This window comes from Dendrobates tinctorius, unplaced genomic scaffold (assembly GCF_039654945.1).
Source record: "Dendrobates tinctorius isolate UK_male_01 unplaced genomic scaffold, ASM3965494v1 ptg000028l, whole genome shotgun sequence".
Taxonomy (NCBI): Eukaryota; Metazoa; Chordata; class Amphibia; order Anura; family Dendrobatidae; genus Dendrobates; species Dendrobates tinctorius.
Window position 1 is genome coordinate 63810667 of NW_027361696.1, and position 14723 is coordinate 63825389.

The 14723-nt window shown below is 44.3% G+C and overlaps 1 protein-coding gene across 4 annotated transcripts in view; it reads right to left on the reverse strand.

The window, feature by feature from the left end:
• NOSIP (nitric oxide synthase interacting protein) overlaps positions 1-14723 on the reverse strand; it is a 111864-nt gene that overhangs the window by 76548 nt on the left and 20593 nt on the right. For all 4 annotated transcript variants that reach the window (XM_073570836.1, XM_073570833.1, XM_073570835.1 and 1 more), the window contains exons 4-7: positions 10547-10628; positions 2658-2799; positions 2378-2514; positions 1724-1911 (exon numbers count right to left, since the gene is read on the reverse strand). In XM_073570836.1, the coding sequence (XP_073426937.1) occupies positions 1724-1911; positions 2378-2514; positions 2658-2799; positions 10547-10628 (549 nt within the window). The remainder of the gene's footprint in view (positions 1-1723; positions 1912-2377; positions 2515-2657; positions 2800-10546; positions 10629-14723) is intronic.

The window sequence follows — 14723 nt, forward strand, 5'->3', positions numbered from 1 at the left end:
GCAACAGGGAGGGCACAGTAAATGTGGCCTCAAGGCTTCTTTCCTAGCCGGGCACCAATGGGCCTCGTGGGCTGCATGCATCAGTGAGGGTACACCAACCGTGGCCTCCGAGGCTCCTATCTTCACCTGGGCATTTGCCTCACGGGCTGTGGCCATGTTACGCTCAGGAAGGGCACGGCAAAAAGTGGCCTCCGAGGCGACTACCGATATCTGGTGAAGGATGCAGCAGCATGGCTGCCAAAAACCATCCAATGCAGGCACGGGGATCCTCTTCTTTCTTCTAAGGATTTTCATCTTGAGGGTTCCCAGTCAAGGACAGGAAACTAACTGATGCGGAGAGAGGAGCCATCCTCTTTATCTTGAAGTTTTCCTGTCCTGGAATTGCAGATCCCCTCTCTCGAGGTGCCGTCATGGGTTATGGAAAAATCATATTGCCAATTAATTTTTCCTACTACTTAAAAACACTGGCAGAACTGCGTTTTTTCTTTTTTTTTTGGGGGGGGGGGGCGTGTGAGGGGAGAGGGAGTGTTTCCACCATGTTGCCTCACTTGTAATTTCTTCCCCTCTTTTCAGTATATCATATGGTTAAGTGAATGGTCCCGTTTAGGCCTGTTTCACACATCAGTTTTTTTTTGTCAGTCAAAATCCGCTAAAATGGCGGATAGCGGATCCGTTCCTGTACTGACCACAACGTTTGTCACCGGACCGTTATTTTAACGGATCCGTCAAAGGAAGAATTTTAAAGGAACCGCTGCCTGAGGGGAGAGAGAGAGATTTTTCAGCCACCAGAACACATTTCCGGCTGAGTGAAGTCTTTCGGGCATGCGCAGTGAAGTGCGGATCCTGCCGGCCGAAAAAACATTGCATGGCCCGTTCGGGCATGTCGGCGGACGCCAAAATTTTGGCGGATGCGCAAAAAAACAGATCCAACGGATGGCCATCCGTCAACATCCGCCGGTAATGCAACTCAATGGGGAAAAAACGGATCCGCCAAGAAAAATGGCGGATCTGGTTTTTTTTTTGCAAAACGGCGGATTTTGACTGATGGACACAAACGGATGTGTGAAACAGGCCTTACCAACAAGCTCGCAGGTCTCCCCATGCAGAGTATACATACTTACAAGACACCTCATGGATCACCAATAGTGATCAGCAAGCGTGCTCGAGTGCTTATAGAGCATCTTTGACATGCTCAAATATGTTCCAGTCCCTGCGGCTGTCACAAGCAGGGACTGCCTACGACACAGGCAATCCCTCCACGTGTTTCGGCTGTTAAACAGCCAGGAGACATGCAGCCACAGCGAATCAAACATAGTATTCGAGCATACCGAAGATGCTCTATTAGCACACAAGCATGCTGTGATAACACCTTAGCCAAGAACAATCACTAGTCACTACTGCTTTCACCCACCAGGTGGCAGCAGTACCCCATGCAGAGCACAGATGGATGCGGCACGTTCTGCAATACAGAAATAACTGCTGTCTAGACTGCAGACGAGAAAGGGCGTCCGCAGCCCTGATGGAGGCAGAGAACGACGCACGCATGCTGATCATGGCCTAAATCTGTCTGTTCAACAAGGCAATGTTAGGTCACACTGGCATCATTAAATAATAAAATGGTTATTAGTGATGGGAAGAACTCCCCCTGTGCTGTAGAGTAATGGGGTCAGACGTGCCCATGGCCTCATTATACCACCGTGATACAAGAGGAGCTCTAACTTACGAGGGCCGCAGCACGGCGCAAGGAACGGAGTTGCCCAGCATGTCCCGAGTCACAGCGCACACGTATCTGTCCTGGCGGTTTATGAGACCCACGCGATCCACTTTGTCATCCACCGCTGTGAACTTCACCGAGATTAAGTCTTTCATCTTCAGGGGTCTCCTGCTCATGGGGCAGTACACCATCTTATCCTTTATGAAAGAGAGAAGAGCAGGAACGACTGAAACCGGACACATTTCAAGACTGCACAGACGCCCCTTGCAACAAACAGTCTATCACCCCCAAAATGCATATTAAACCAGCTGTACAGTGCTATAGAGGACTTAGCCCTTTAATCATACCAGCACTGTACATTTTATTGGTGCCTGAGAAAATTATGTCATGCAAATGAGGGGGAGCTTCTGCGCACCCTCAGCATGGACAAGAGCTCTGTGCCCTCTCCATTTCCATTTTGAGGACTTCTACTGCTTCTTTTTAACAGTGCTTGCTTCCCATGAGCAAGAGTTACCTAAAGTTAGGGCCGCCAACATGCAAAATGAAAAGGCGTAATAATGCACTAAGCCTTTGGTCACACTAAGGGTGCATCGAAATCCTCTCATTTGCATTTTCTCAGAGAATGTGCCACGGAAATGTACACTGATGGAAAGTGAGACTCACCGGCTTCTTCACCTGCGTTGATTTTGCTTCTGGTGTCAGCGATGGGATCCAAAAGCTGGGAAGTTGCTTATTTTTCTCCTCGCCGCTCTGCTGACTGCTGCTCCCTGCCTCTGCCACCCCCGCCGCCCCGCTACTCTCTGCTCATACAGAAATAAAACCAGAATCTCATATCACAAATTAGACGTGGAAAATATTCTAATTTTACACTATTAATGTAACCAGAAGCCTGACGTTACTGTGAGGGACGCGTCACACGACTGAAGCGAGGTCTGGAAGTTACCTGCTTTCCTTGTAAAAGGATTAAGTGGTTTACTGATGATTGACATTTCTTTATCGAGGAATACTTTCATCTTGGATTCTTTGGCAGCTTTGCTTAATTCCTCCATTTCTGTTTTTTTCTCGTTCTTCTGTTTTTCGTAGGCCTGTGTGATAGAAAAAAAAAAAAAAAAAAGTAATTACCGTAATCACAGATTCATTGACAGAAATATAATATTACTGGCCTTGGAAAATGGTAAAATAATAACGCTACGGGACTCGGAGAATAGTGACACAACCCAAAAATTTTATTTTATTTTTTTTTTTACCAGTTAAATGAAAAAAAAAAAAAAAAAGAAAGAAATCAATGTAAGTTTTGCATTGCTGTAGTATCGCTGACATGGAGAATAACATAAGCAGATCATTGTTACCATGCAACGAATGCAGCAAAGAAAAAAAACAATGGAGAATTGAATTTCTTCACCTTTTCATCCCAGGTGTAATTTGTTTACACCCACAAAAAAAAAAAAAAAAAAGAATGGGGTCATTCAAGACTACAGCTCATCCCATAAAAAAAAAAAAAAAAAATCCATCATACAGCTGCGTCTATATAAGAATAAACAAAAGTTATGACTCTTGGAGAACGGAGAAAAATAAATGAAAACCTTAATAAAAAAAAAAATTAAAAAAAAAAAAAAAAGGAGTGATTGGCCATGCAATACAGTGAGGAAAAAAGTATTTAGTCATCCACCAATTGTGCAAGTTCTCCCACTTAAAAAGATGAGAGAGGCCTGTAATTGACATCATAGGTAGACCACAACTATGAGAGTCAAAATGAGAAAACAAATCCGGAAAATCACCTTGTCTGATTTGGCAAGATTTATTTTGCAAATTATGGGAAATAAGAATTTGGTCACCTAAAAACATGCAAGATTTCTGGCTCTCACAGACCTGTAACTTCTTCTTTAAGAGGCTCCTCTGTCCTCCACTCATTACCTGCAGTAATGGCACCTGTTTGAACTTGTTATCATTATACACTGTGTGCAGAATTATTAGGCAAATGAGTATTTTGATCACATCATCCTTTTTTAAACGTGTTGTCCTACTCCAAGCTATATAGGCTGGAAAGCCAACTGCCAATTATGTAAATCAGGTGATTTGCATCTCTGTAATGAGGAGGGGTGTGGTCTAATGACATCAACATACTACATAAGGTGTGCTTAATTATTAGGCAACTTCCTTTCCTTTGGCAAAATGGGTCAAAAGAGAGATTTGACGGACTCTGAAAAGTCAAAAATTGTGAGATGTCTTGCAGAGGGACGCAGCAGTCTTAAAATTGCCAAACTTTTGAAGCGTGATCACCGAACAATCAAGCGTTTCATGGCAAATATCCAACAGGGTCGCAAGAAGCGTGTTGATAAAAAAAGGCGCAAAATAACTGCCCATGAATTGAGGAAAATCAAGCGTCAAGCTGCCAAGATGCCATTTGCCACCAGTTTTGCCATATTTCAGAGCTGCACTGTTACTGGAGTATCAAAAAGCACAAGGTGTGCCACACTCAGGGACATGGCCAAGGTAAGGAAGGCTGAAAAATGACCACCTTTCAACAAGAAACATAAGATAAAACGTCAAGACTGGGCCAAGAAATATCTTAAGACTGATTTTTGTAAGGTTTTATGGACTGATGAAATGAGAGTGACTCTTGATTGGCCAGATGGATGGGCCCGAGGCTGGATCAGTAAAGGGCAGAAAGCTCCACTCCGACTCAGACGCCAGCAAGGTGGAGGTGGGGTACTGCTTTGGGCTGGTATCATCAAAGATGAACTTGTGGGACCTTTTCGGGTTGAGGATGGAGTGAAGCTCAACTCCCAGACCTACTGCCAGTTTCTGGAAGACACCTTCTTCAAGCAGTGGTACAGGAAGAAGTCGGTATCCAAGAAAAACATGATTTTCATGCAGGACAATGCTCCATCGCATGCATCCACATACTCCACAGAGTGCCTGGCCAGTAAAGGTAAAAGAAGAAAAAATAATGACATGGCCCCCTTGTTCACCTGATCTGAACCCCATAGAGAACCTGTAGTCCCTCATAAAATGTGAGATCTACAGGGAGGGAAAACAGTACACCTCCCGGAACAGTGTCAAGGAGGCTGTAGTGGCTGCGGCATGCAATTTTGATCGTAAACAAATCAAGCAACTGACAGAATCAATGGATGGAAGGCTTTTGAGTTCTCATTGTAAAGAAAGGTGGCTATATTGGTCATTGATTTTTTTTTTTTTTGTTTTTGAATGTCAGAAATGTTTATTTCTAAATTTTGTGTTGTTATATTGGTTTACCTAGTGAAAATAAACAAGAGAGATGGGTATATATTTGTTTTTTATTAAGTTGCCTAATAAATCTGCACAAACAGATATCCTCCTAAGATAGCCAAATCTATAAAAAAAAAAAAACACTCCAACTTCCAAAACTATTAGCCTTGATATTTATGAGTCTTTTGGGTTGATTGAGAACATAATTGTTGTTCAATAATAAAAAGAATCCTCTCAAGTACAACTTGCCTAATAATTCTGCACGCGGTGTAAAAGACACCTGTCCACAACCTCAAACAGTCATTTTACAAAATCCACTATGGTGAAGCCCAAAGAGCTGTCGAAGGACACCAGAAACAAAACTGTAGCCCTGCACCAGGCTGGGAAGACTGAATCTGCAATAGGCAAGCAGCTCGGTGTGATGAAATCAACTGTGGGAGCAATAATAACAAAATGGAAGACATACAATACCACTGAACCTTCCTCGATCTGGGGCTCCACGCAAGATCTCATGCAGTGAGGTCAAAATGATCACAAGAACAGTGAGCAAAAATCCCACAATCACACGGGGGGACCTAGTAAATGAACTGCATAGGGCTGGGACCACCGTAACAAAGGCTACCATTAGTAACACGCTACGCCGCCAGGGACTCACATCCTGCAGTGTCAGATGTGTCCCTCTGCTTAAGCCAGTACATGTCCGGGCCCATCTGAAGTTTGCTAGAGTGCATTTGGATTATCCAGAAGAGTTTTGGGAGAATGTCATATGGTCTGATGAAACCAAAATAGAACTGTTTGGTAGAAACAAAACTCGTTGTGTTTGCAGGAGACAGAATGCTCTAGTTGAATCCAGAGAACACCATACCTACTGTGAAGCATGGGGGGTGGCAACATCATGCTTTGGGGCTGTTTCTCTGCAAAGGGATCAGGACGACTGATCCTTGTGCATAAAAGAATGAATGGGGCCATGTATCGTGAGATTTTGAGTGCAAACCTCCTTCCATCAGCAAGGGCATTGAAGATAAAACGTGGATGGGTCTTTCAGCATGATAATGATCCCAAGCACACTGCCAGGGCAAAAAAGGAGTGGCTTCATAAGACTCATATGAAGGTCCTGGAGTGGCCTAGCCAGTCTCCAGATCTCAACAGCATAGAAAACCTTTGGAGAAAGTTGAAAGTCCGTGTTTTCCCAGCGACAGGCCCAAAACATCATTCCTCTAGAGGAGATCAGCATAGAGGAAAGGGCCAACATACAACCAACAGTGTGTGCCAACCTTGTGAAGACTTACAGAAAATGTTTGACCTCTGTCATTGCCAAACAAAGGATATATAACAAAATATTAACCTTTGTTAATGACCAAATACTTATTTTCCACCATAATTTGTTAAATAAATCTTGCCAAATCAGACAAGGTGATTTTCTGGATTTGTTTTCTCATTTTGACTCGCATAGCTGTGGTCTACCTATGATGTCAATTACAGCCCTCTCTCAACTTTTTAAGCGAGAGAACTTGCACAATTGGTGGCTGACTAAATACTTTTTTTCCCCCACTGTATCTATGGGGATAAGCTGCAAAGACAAAACATAGAGAAAATCTTTCCCATTAACCCCTTTCTGACATCAGACATACTATCCCGTCCATGGGACCCGGGACCCTATGCCCATGGACGGGATAGTACGTCTAGCGCGATCAGCGGCGCCCACGTGGTCACGGACCGCCCCCGACACGTTAACCCCTTGCACACCGCGATCAAACATGATCACGGTGTACCGGGGGTTAAATGGAAGTATCGGCAGGGAGGGGGCTCCCTCCGTGCTTCCCTGAGCCCCCCACAGCAACGCAATGTGCAGCGCTGCTGCGGGGGGCTCTTTCCCTGCAGGCCCCCGAATCCAAGATGGCGACGGGAGCCTTTGGGGGCCTGCAGTGATCTGTGATGTGACAGATCAGCGATCTGTCACAGGACAGTGATGTCCCACCTGGGACTATGTAATAAAGTAAAAAAAAAAAAAAAAAAAAAAAAAAAATTGCCAAATAAATTAGAAAAAAAAAAAAATATTCCCCCAATAAATCCATTTTTTGGAACTAAAAAAAAAAAAAAAAAGTACATATATTAGGTATCGTCGCGTCCGTAACGACCCGCCCTATAAAACTATCCCATTAGTTAACCCCTTTAGCGAACCCCTTAAAAAATAAAAAGAAAAAAAACGAAGCAAAAAATAATGATTTATTATCATACCGCGCGATCAAAAAGATGCATATAAATATCCATGGTACCACTGGATATTTATACGTCATCTTGTCCCGCAAAAAACGAGACGCCATACAGCATCATCAGCGAAAAAATAAAAAAGTTATAGCTCGTAGAATAAAGCGATGCAAAAATAATTATTTTTTATATAAAATAGTTTTCATTGCATAAAACCGCCAAAACATAAAAAAATGACCCAAATGAGGTATCGCTGTAACCGTACTGACCCGAAGAATAAAACCGCTTTATCAATTTTACAGCACGCGGAACGGTGTAAACGCCCCACCCCAAAAGAAATTCATGAAACGCTGGTTTTTGTTAATTCTGCGTACCAAAAATCGGAATAAAAAGCGATAAAAAAAATGTCACATGATCGAAAATAGTACCAATAAAAACGTCAACTCGTCCCGCAAAAAATAAGACCTGACATGACTCGGTGGGTCAAAATATGGAAAAATTATAGCTCTCAATATGTGGTGATGCAAAAACTATTTTTACAATAAAAAGCGTCTTTTAGCGTATGACAGCTCCCAAAAATAAAAACCGCCATAAATAATAAATCAAATCCCCCCGTTATCACCCCCTTAGTTAGGGAAAAATAATAAAATTAAAAGAAAATGTATTTATTTCCATTTTCCCATTAGGGTTAGGGCCAGGGTTAGGGCTAGGGTTAAGGGCTAGGGTTAGGGCTGAGATTAGGGTTAGGGGTGTGTTTGGGTTCGGGTGGGAGTTAGAATTGGGGGTTTCCACTATTTGTGCACATCAGGTGCTCTCCAAATGCAACATGGCGTCTGATCTCAATTCCAGCCAATTCTGAGTTGAAAAAGTCAAATGGTGCTCCTTCCCTTCCAAGCTCTGCCATGCGCCCAAACAGTGTTTTACCCCCAAATATAGGGTATCAGCCTACTCAGGACAAATTGCAAAACAACTTTTGGGGTCCAATTTCTCCTGTTACCCTTAGGAAAATAAAAAATTGGGGACAAAAATATAATTTTTGTGGAAAAAAATGATTATTTTCACGCCCGAGCGTTATAAACTTCTGTGAAGCACTTGGGGGTTCAAAGTGCTCACCACACATCTAGATAAGTTCCGTGGGGTGGTCTAGTGTCCAAAATGGGGTCACTTGTGGGGAGTTTCAATAGTTTAGGTACATCAGGGTCTCTCAAAACGCACATGACACCCGCAGACCATTCCATCAAAGTCTGCATTCCAAAACGTCACTACTTCCCTTCCGAGCCCCGACGTGTGCCCATACAGTATTCTCCCACATATGGGGTGTCAGCGTACTCAGGACAAATTGGACAACAACTTTTGGGGTTCAATTTCTCCTGTTACCCTTGGGAAAATAAAAAAAATTGGGGACTAATTGATCATGTTTGTGAAAAAAAATACGATTTTTTTATTTTCATGCCCGGGCATTATAAACTTCTGTGAAGCCCTTGGGGGTTCAAAGTGCTCACCTCACATCTAGATAAGTTCCTTAGGGGGTCTAGTTTCCAAAATGGGGTCATTTGTGGGGGATTAACACTGTTTAGATACATTAGGGGCTCTCCAAAGGCAACATGACACCCGCAGACCAATCCATCAAAGTCTGCATTCCAAAACGTCACTACTTCCCTTCCGAGCCCCGACATGTGTCCATACAGTAGTTTTCTCCCACATATGGGGTATCAGCGTACTCAGGACAAATTGGACAACAACTTTTGGGGTCCAATTTCTCCTGGTATCCTTGGGAAAAAAAAAAAATTGGTGACTGAAAGATCATGTTTGTGGAAAAAATACAATTTTTTTATTTTCACGCCCGGGCGTTATAAACTTCTGTGAAGCACTGGGGGGGTTCAAAGTTCTCACCACACATCTAGATAAGATCCTTGGGGGGTCTAGTTTCCAAAATGGTGTCATTTGTGGGGGGTTTCCACTGTTTTGGTACATCAGGGGTTTTCCAACCGCGACATGGTGTCCGATCTCAATTCCAGCCAAAAACGTCAAATGGCGCTGCTTCCCTTCCGAGCTCTGCCATGCGCCCAAATAGTGGTTTACCCCCACATGTGGGGTATCAGCGTACTCAGGACAAATTGCACAATAACTTTTAGGGTCCTGTTACCCTTGGGAAAATAAAAATTGGGGGTGAAAAGATCATTTTTGTGGAAAAAATATGATTTTTTAATTGTACGGCTGTACGTCATAAACTTCTGTGAAGCCCTTGTGGGTTCAAAGTTCTCACCACACATCTAGATAAGTTCCTTGGGGGGTCTAGTTTCCAAAATGGGGTCACTTGTGGGGGGTTTCCACTGTTTAGGTACATCAAGGGCTCTCCAAACGTGATATGGCGTCCGATCTGAATTCCAGCCAATTTTGCATTGAAAAAGTCAAACGGCGCTCCTTCCCTTCTGAGCTCTGCCATGCGCCGAAACAGTCGTTCCCCCCCCCCCACATATCAGGTATCAGCGTACTCAGGACAAATTGCACAATAACTTTTGCATTCCAATTTCTCCTGTTACCCTTGGTAACAAAAAAAATTGAACCTGAAGTATTTTTTTTGTGAAAAAAAGTTAGATGCTCATTTTTTTTTTTTTTAAATATTCCAAAAAATTCCTGTGACCCACCTAAAGGGTTAATAAACTTCTTGAATGTGGTTTTGAACACCTTAAGGGGTGCAGTTTTTAGAATGGTGTCACTTTTGGGTATTTTCTATCATATAGACCATTCAAAGTGGCTTCAAATGTGATGTGGTCCGTAAAAATAAAATGGTGTTGCAAAAATGAGAAATCGCTGGTCAACAAAAAAAAAATTTTGGTTCCAAAATTGTGCTGATGTAAAGTAAACATGTGGGAAATGTTAGTTATCAAGTTTTTTGTGTGCCGTATCTCTGTGATTTAAGGGCATAAAAATTCAAAGTTGGAAAATTGCAAAATTTTAATTTTCGCCAAATTTCCGTTTTTTCACAAATAAACTCAAGTTATTTGAATGAAATTTTACCACTATCATGAAGTACAATATGTCACGAGAAAACAATGTCAGAATCACCGGGATCCATGGAAGCGTTCCAGAGTTATGACCTCAAAGGGACAGTGGTCAGAATTGTAAAAATTGGCCCGGTCATGAACGTGCAAACCACCCTTGGGGGTGAAGGGGTTAATCTAAGGCCAAAATGAGAGAAGCGATAAAGAAACTGGAAGTACAACCCCTTTCCACGCGTCCCAGATTTTATTTATTGCACATGTGACAGCAGATATGGCAGAATGTTCATTATTGTGAATTTATAACAGATTCTCAATTCATAGGGTTCCATTGGCTACAAATCATGACAGTTTTCACACTTTTCTTCCCCTATCACATCAGAATATTTTTTACCTTCATCTGTCGAGCAATTTCTCTTTTCTGATGTAATATGTACTCCAAAATTGCTTCTTTCTCAAAAATATATCCATCTGGCCTAAAAAAAAAAAAAAAAAAGTATGGTCACACAGACAGGATTTCCTGTAGGAAAACTTCATGTTCTGTTCTCCAGCTAAAGGGAACCTGTCAGCAGGCTTGCTCTGAGTAACCTACAGACAGTGTCAGGTCAGTGCAGTTATACTGATTAAAATGATATTGGGGTTATGAAATCCGTCTTGTGGTTGTTGTTTCATCTTTATTTTCAGTTTTGAGTTAATTATATGCTCGTGATCCGGGGCGGCTTGTGGGGGGGTCTTCATGTGGTGCTCTGATTAGGTATTCATCTGTATGGCTTCTAACAGGTCAATGATCCCTCACTGACCTGCCCCATATTTTGCATAATGAATATTATATATTGTGGTGTAGTGACCACTGTGTCCGCTAGGGGGTGCTGTGTGGATGTCCTAGGAGAGAGGATGAATGGCAGAATACTGAATGAGGTTGTGTATCTCAAGGTGGGTGGCCTTGAGATGGAGACTTATGTGTGTGTTGATCAGCAGCGATAATGCTGAGGTGCTGTTTCAATGTGTCCGGGACAAGTCTCCAGGTAGCTGGTGAGTCGGGCAGGACTAGTTACCTACAGATCCACCCAGGGGTGTGGTTAAGAACGATATTGTTAAGTGTGTGAGAATGGTTCAAGGACCTGTGATGAGGTCATAGCCATGTGACCCGGTGGGCGTGGCTACGGACCACATAAGGTGGCCAGGGTAGGTCACATGAGGTGAATGCTGGGACCCGGTTGGTCCGTTGTGGAAAGTCCCGCTGGGAGATGTGTCTCCTTTCCTGACAGCACGTGAATGCTGGGTTGAATGGCTGCACGTGCCTGATGATTCCCTGGAGGGAATGGATGTCTGCAGCATGATGAAGGAACTATGAGGAAACCCTGACGTGGGTGAGATATCTGAGGCTGAAGAGCCTGCGTATGCATAACATGTGTGACCACAGGGATTACAGAGCTGAACTCTGTCATGGACGCTGAATAAACCGCATGGACTATTATTGTTTTATGAAAAACCCGTGCCGGATCTGGTGTTGTGGCGGCTAAGCGAGTATCCCCTACTTGAATAACAGCGCTACCTTACAAATGGCGGAGATTGCAAAGGACAATGTTGTAGCCTTGTTGCTAGGGGCAACGGAAGAGGACTGCAAAACTCGGTTGCCAAGGGCAACGGTTCCAAAGCACATGGTGCAGTGCTGGCAACGCTGAGCCAGGAGGGCGGACAATCGTGAAAGCCGTGTAATATGCTGACCGGCCACGTGTGTGAGCAGTAGGGTGACCGGATCTCATATGGGGGGAAAAAATGTCGGAATCTTGTTCGTCTGGACCCCACAAAACGATTCCCCTTTCCAGATATTGAGATAGCCAAAATTTCAGCTCGATCAAACGACGTTAACCCGTGCCGCTCGTCGCTCAAAGTTTGAAAAAATCCAAATTGAGGTATTTTAAGATTTAGGTATTTTGCATAGTCTGTTAGACTATAAAGAATGTGACAACAACATTGCAGAAATAGCCCTGACCAAATTTTCGAACCATTTGTGGTATTTGAATGCAGAGTTGGTGGGATTATCGTTTTTTGATCCCACCATTACAGACAATGAAAAGTTGTTAATGGCTAATAAATTGCTCAGTAGCACAGATGAACCATCAGAGCACGCTAACCTACATGAGTTGATAATTTTACATAGTTATCTAATCTATTCTAGAGCTTTTGTTAAAGTACTTTTTGAAACGTCAGAATATAATGCTCGGCATTTGCTTACAACTTGCAGGACATATTGCTTTGTTCTTCATCTTTTGTCAGAAGGTCGTTAAAGTCGTTTACTTCCTACCTCTTTTAATTTTTCTTTCCTAACTTTTGGCTTTACAACCCTAGCATGCTCTGATGGTTCATCTGTGCTACTGAGCAATTTATTAGCCATTAACAACTTTTCATTGTCTGTAATGGTGGGATCAAAAAACGATAATCCCACCAACTCTGCATTCAAATACCACAAATGGTTCGAAAATTTGGTCAGGGCTATTTCTGCAATGTTGTTGTCACATTCTTTATAGTCTAACAGACTATGCAAAATACCTAAATCTTAAAATACCTCAATTTGGATTTTTTTCAAACTTTGAGCGACGAGCGGCACGGGTTAACATCGTTTGATCGAGCTCAAATTTTGGCTATCTCAATATCTGGAAAGGGGAATCGTTTTGTGGGGTCCAGACGGACAAACTTCCGACATCGATTTTTTGCGGTCACCCTAGTGAGCAGAGCCTGTGACTGCCTGCATTTGGGGAAGCCACTGCCCGGCTGTGGTTCAGGAACCGTGGGGCGGCCTGGTGAGTAAGGCACTGTCCGGATCGGTGATCCCAGTGCGGCCGCTTCCCCAGGAGAAAGACTGGTGATTGCTAGGGTGCCTCTGCGGAGAAGAGGTACCCGAGGACCTGTGTGGCCGACACAGGTAACGGACAGGTGTTCGTGGGGTACTGACCTGGGTCAGTGAGTAAGACTGTGTACCTGGAGGGTCAGTGTTGGGAGATTCTAGGAGAAAGAATCAGATCCCGGGAGCACGTGGTATGACCTTGGACCTGGTGAGGCACGAGTGTTGTGCAGTCTCAGGCGGAGACGGATGTCCTGAAGAAAACCCGCCGAGCCCCTAGACCTGGTGAGGCCGGTGTGTGGGGAGACCCTGGGAGGAGGGTCGCTGTCACGATCCATGCTGGATTGTGACAGATAAAAGCACATGTAACCTTTTTTTTTCCTTTAAGCTGGTTGCTTAAAGTTAGTTTTTGCCCCCGGTGGCCATTAGGGTCATCACACAGTGGTGTCTTTAGTTCTAGTTTTTCCCCCAGTGGTGGCTAGTATTATTACACGGGAATCACTAGCAGGTGTGATTGCTCTGGCTCTTGCCTATAAAGGAGAGTCAGGTGGTCTCACTCACTGTTGGTGATATTGGTCATTTCCAACCATCCTTGGTGGATGAAGGAGCTGGAGAAGAGTTCCTTGCAGCTCAGTCAGAGTCCTGGTGTGGAAGGAGCAACAGTGAGGAGTTCCTTGCAGCTCTGACAAAGTTTAGGTGAAGTAGCAGCTATTCATGAGGAAAGCGGCACTCAGGTGCTGGACTCTGTTGCTGGGAGCAATAGCAACAGAGCAAAGCTAAGTGGTTTTTCCCTGTTTGTAACTTTCCTTATGTGTGTTTTATTGCAGTGGTGGGATTAGTTTCTGCACCGTCCAATTCATTAGAAAGGGATAGGTGCAGGGCGAGCTAGGGTTTTTAGGTATCCTGCTCGTCGCCAGGTGAGGAACCTGCCTAGGGACCGTCAGGAGTGTAGAGACACTGACTCAGGGGAGTGCAGGAGGTCTCCACGTCCCCGTTCCCTATTGCAGGGCACTCCATTGTATCGTTTTTCCCATATCTCTGTAAATTCGCCCTGCTGGAGGCGGTGTATCCGGCTGCACGTTTCATTGTTTAAATGCGCCCTGCTGGAGGCGGTGTATCCGGCTGCACGTTTCATTGTTTAAATTCGCCCTGCTGGAGGCGGTGTATCCAGGGTCACGGGTGTCATAGAAATTCGCCCTGCTGGAGGCGGAGTATCCAGTCACCCGCGACATCAAGGTCGCTCCCTGAATCGCACACAGTGCGCCCTGTGTGTTGGACGGTCTAAGGCGGAGACGGAACGTCCTGAATAGAACACAGACAGGACACGTGAATTTTGTGTGGTGTGTTTTTTTCTCTTGTCTCAACTCAGCTTGCGGTGGCTCAGTGGGAGTCAAGAAGGCGACAAGCGGCTTGCTGTAACTCGGCGGGGTTACGAAGGAGACAAGCGGCTTCCAGTAACTCAGCGGGGTTACGAAGGGGACAAGCGGCTTCCAGTAACTCGGAGGGGTTACGAAGGGGACAAGCGGCTTCCAGTAACTCGGAGGGGTTACGAAGGGGACAAGCGGCTTCCGGTAACTCGGCGGGATTACGAAGGGGACACCAGCAGCTGTGTGTGAACGGCAGCCGGTGGTGTCGAAGATCGGTGACAGCAGGAGCTGTGGTGGTGCCAACAAGGATTTGTGTGGTATTGTAAGAGACAAACTGTGTGGTGTGAACTGTGGTCTGA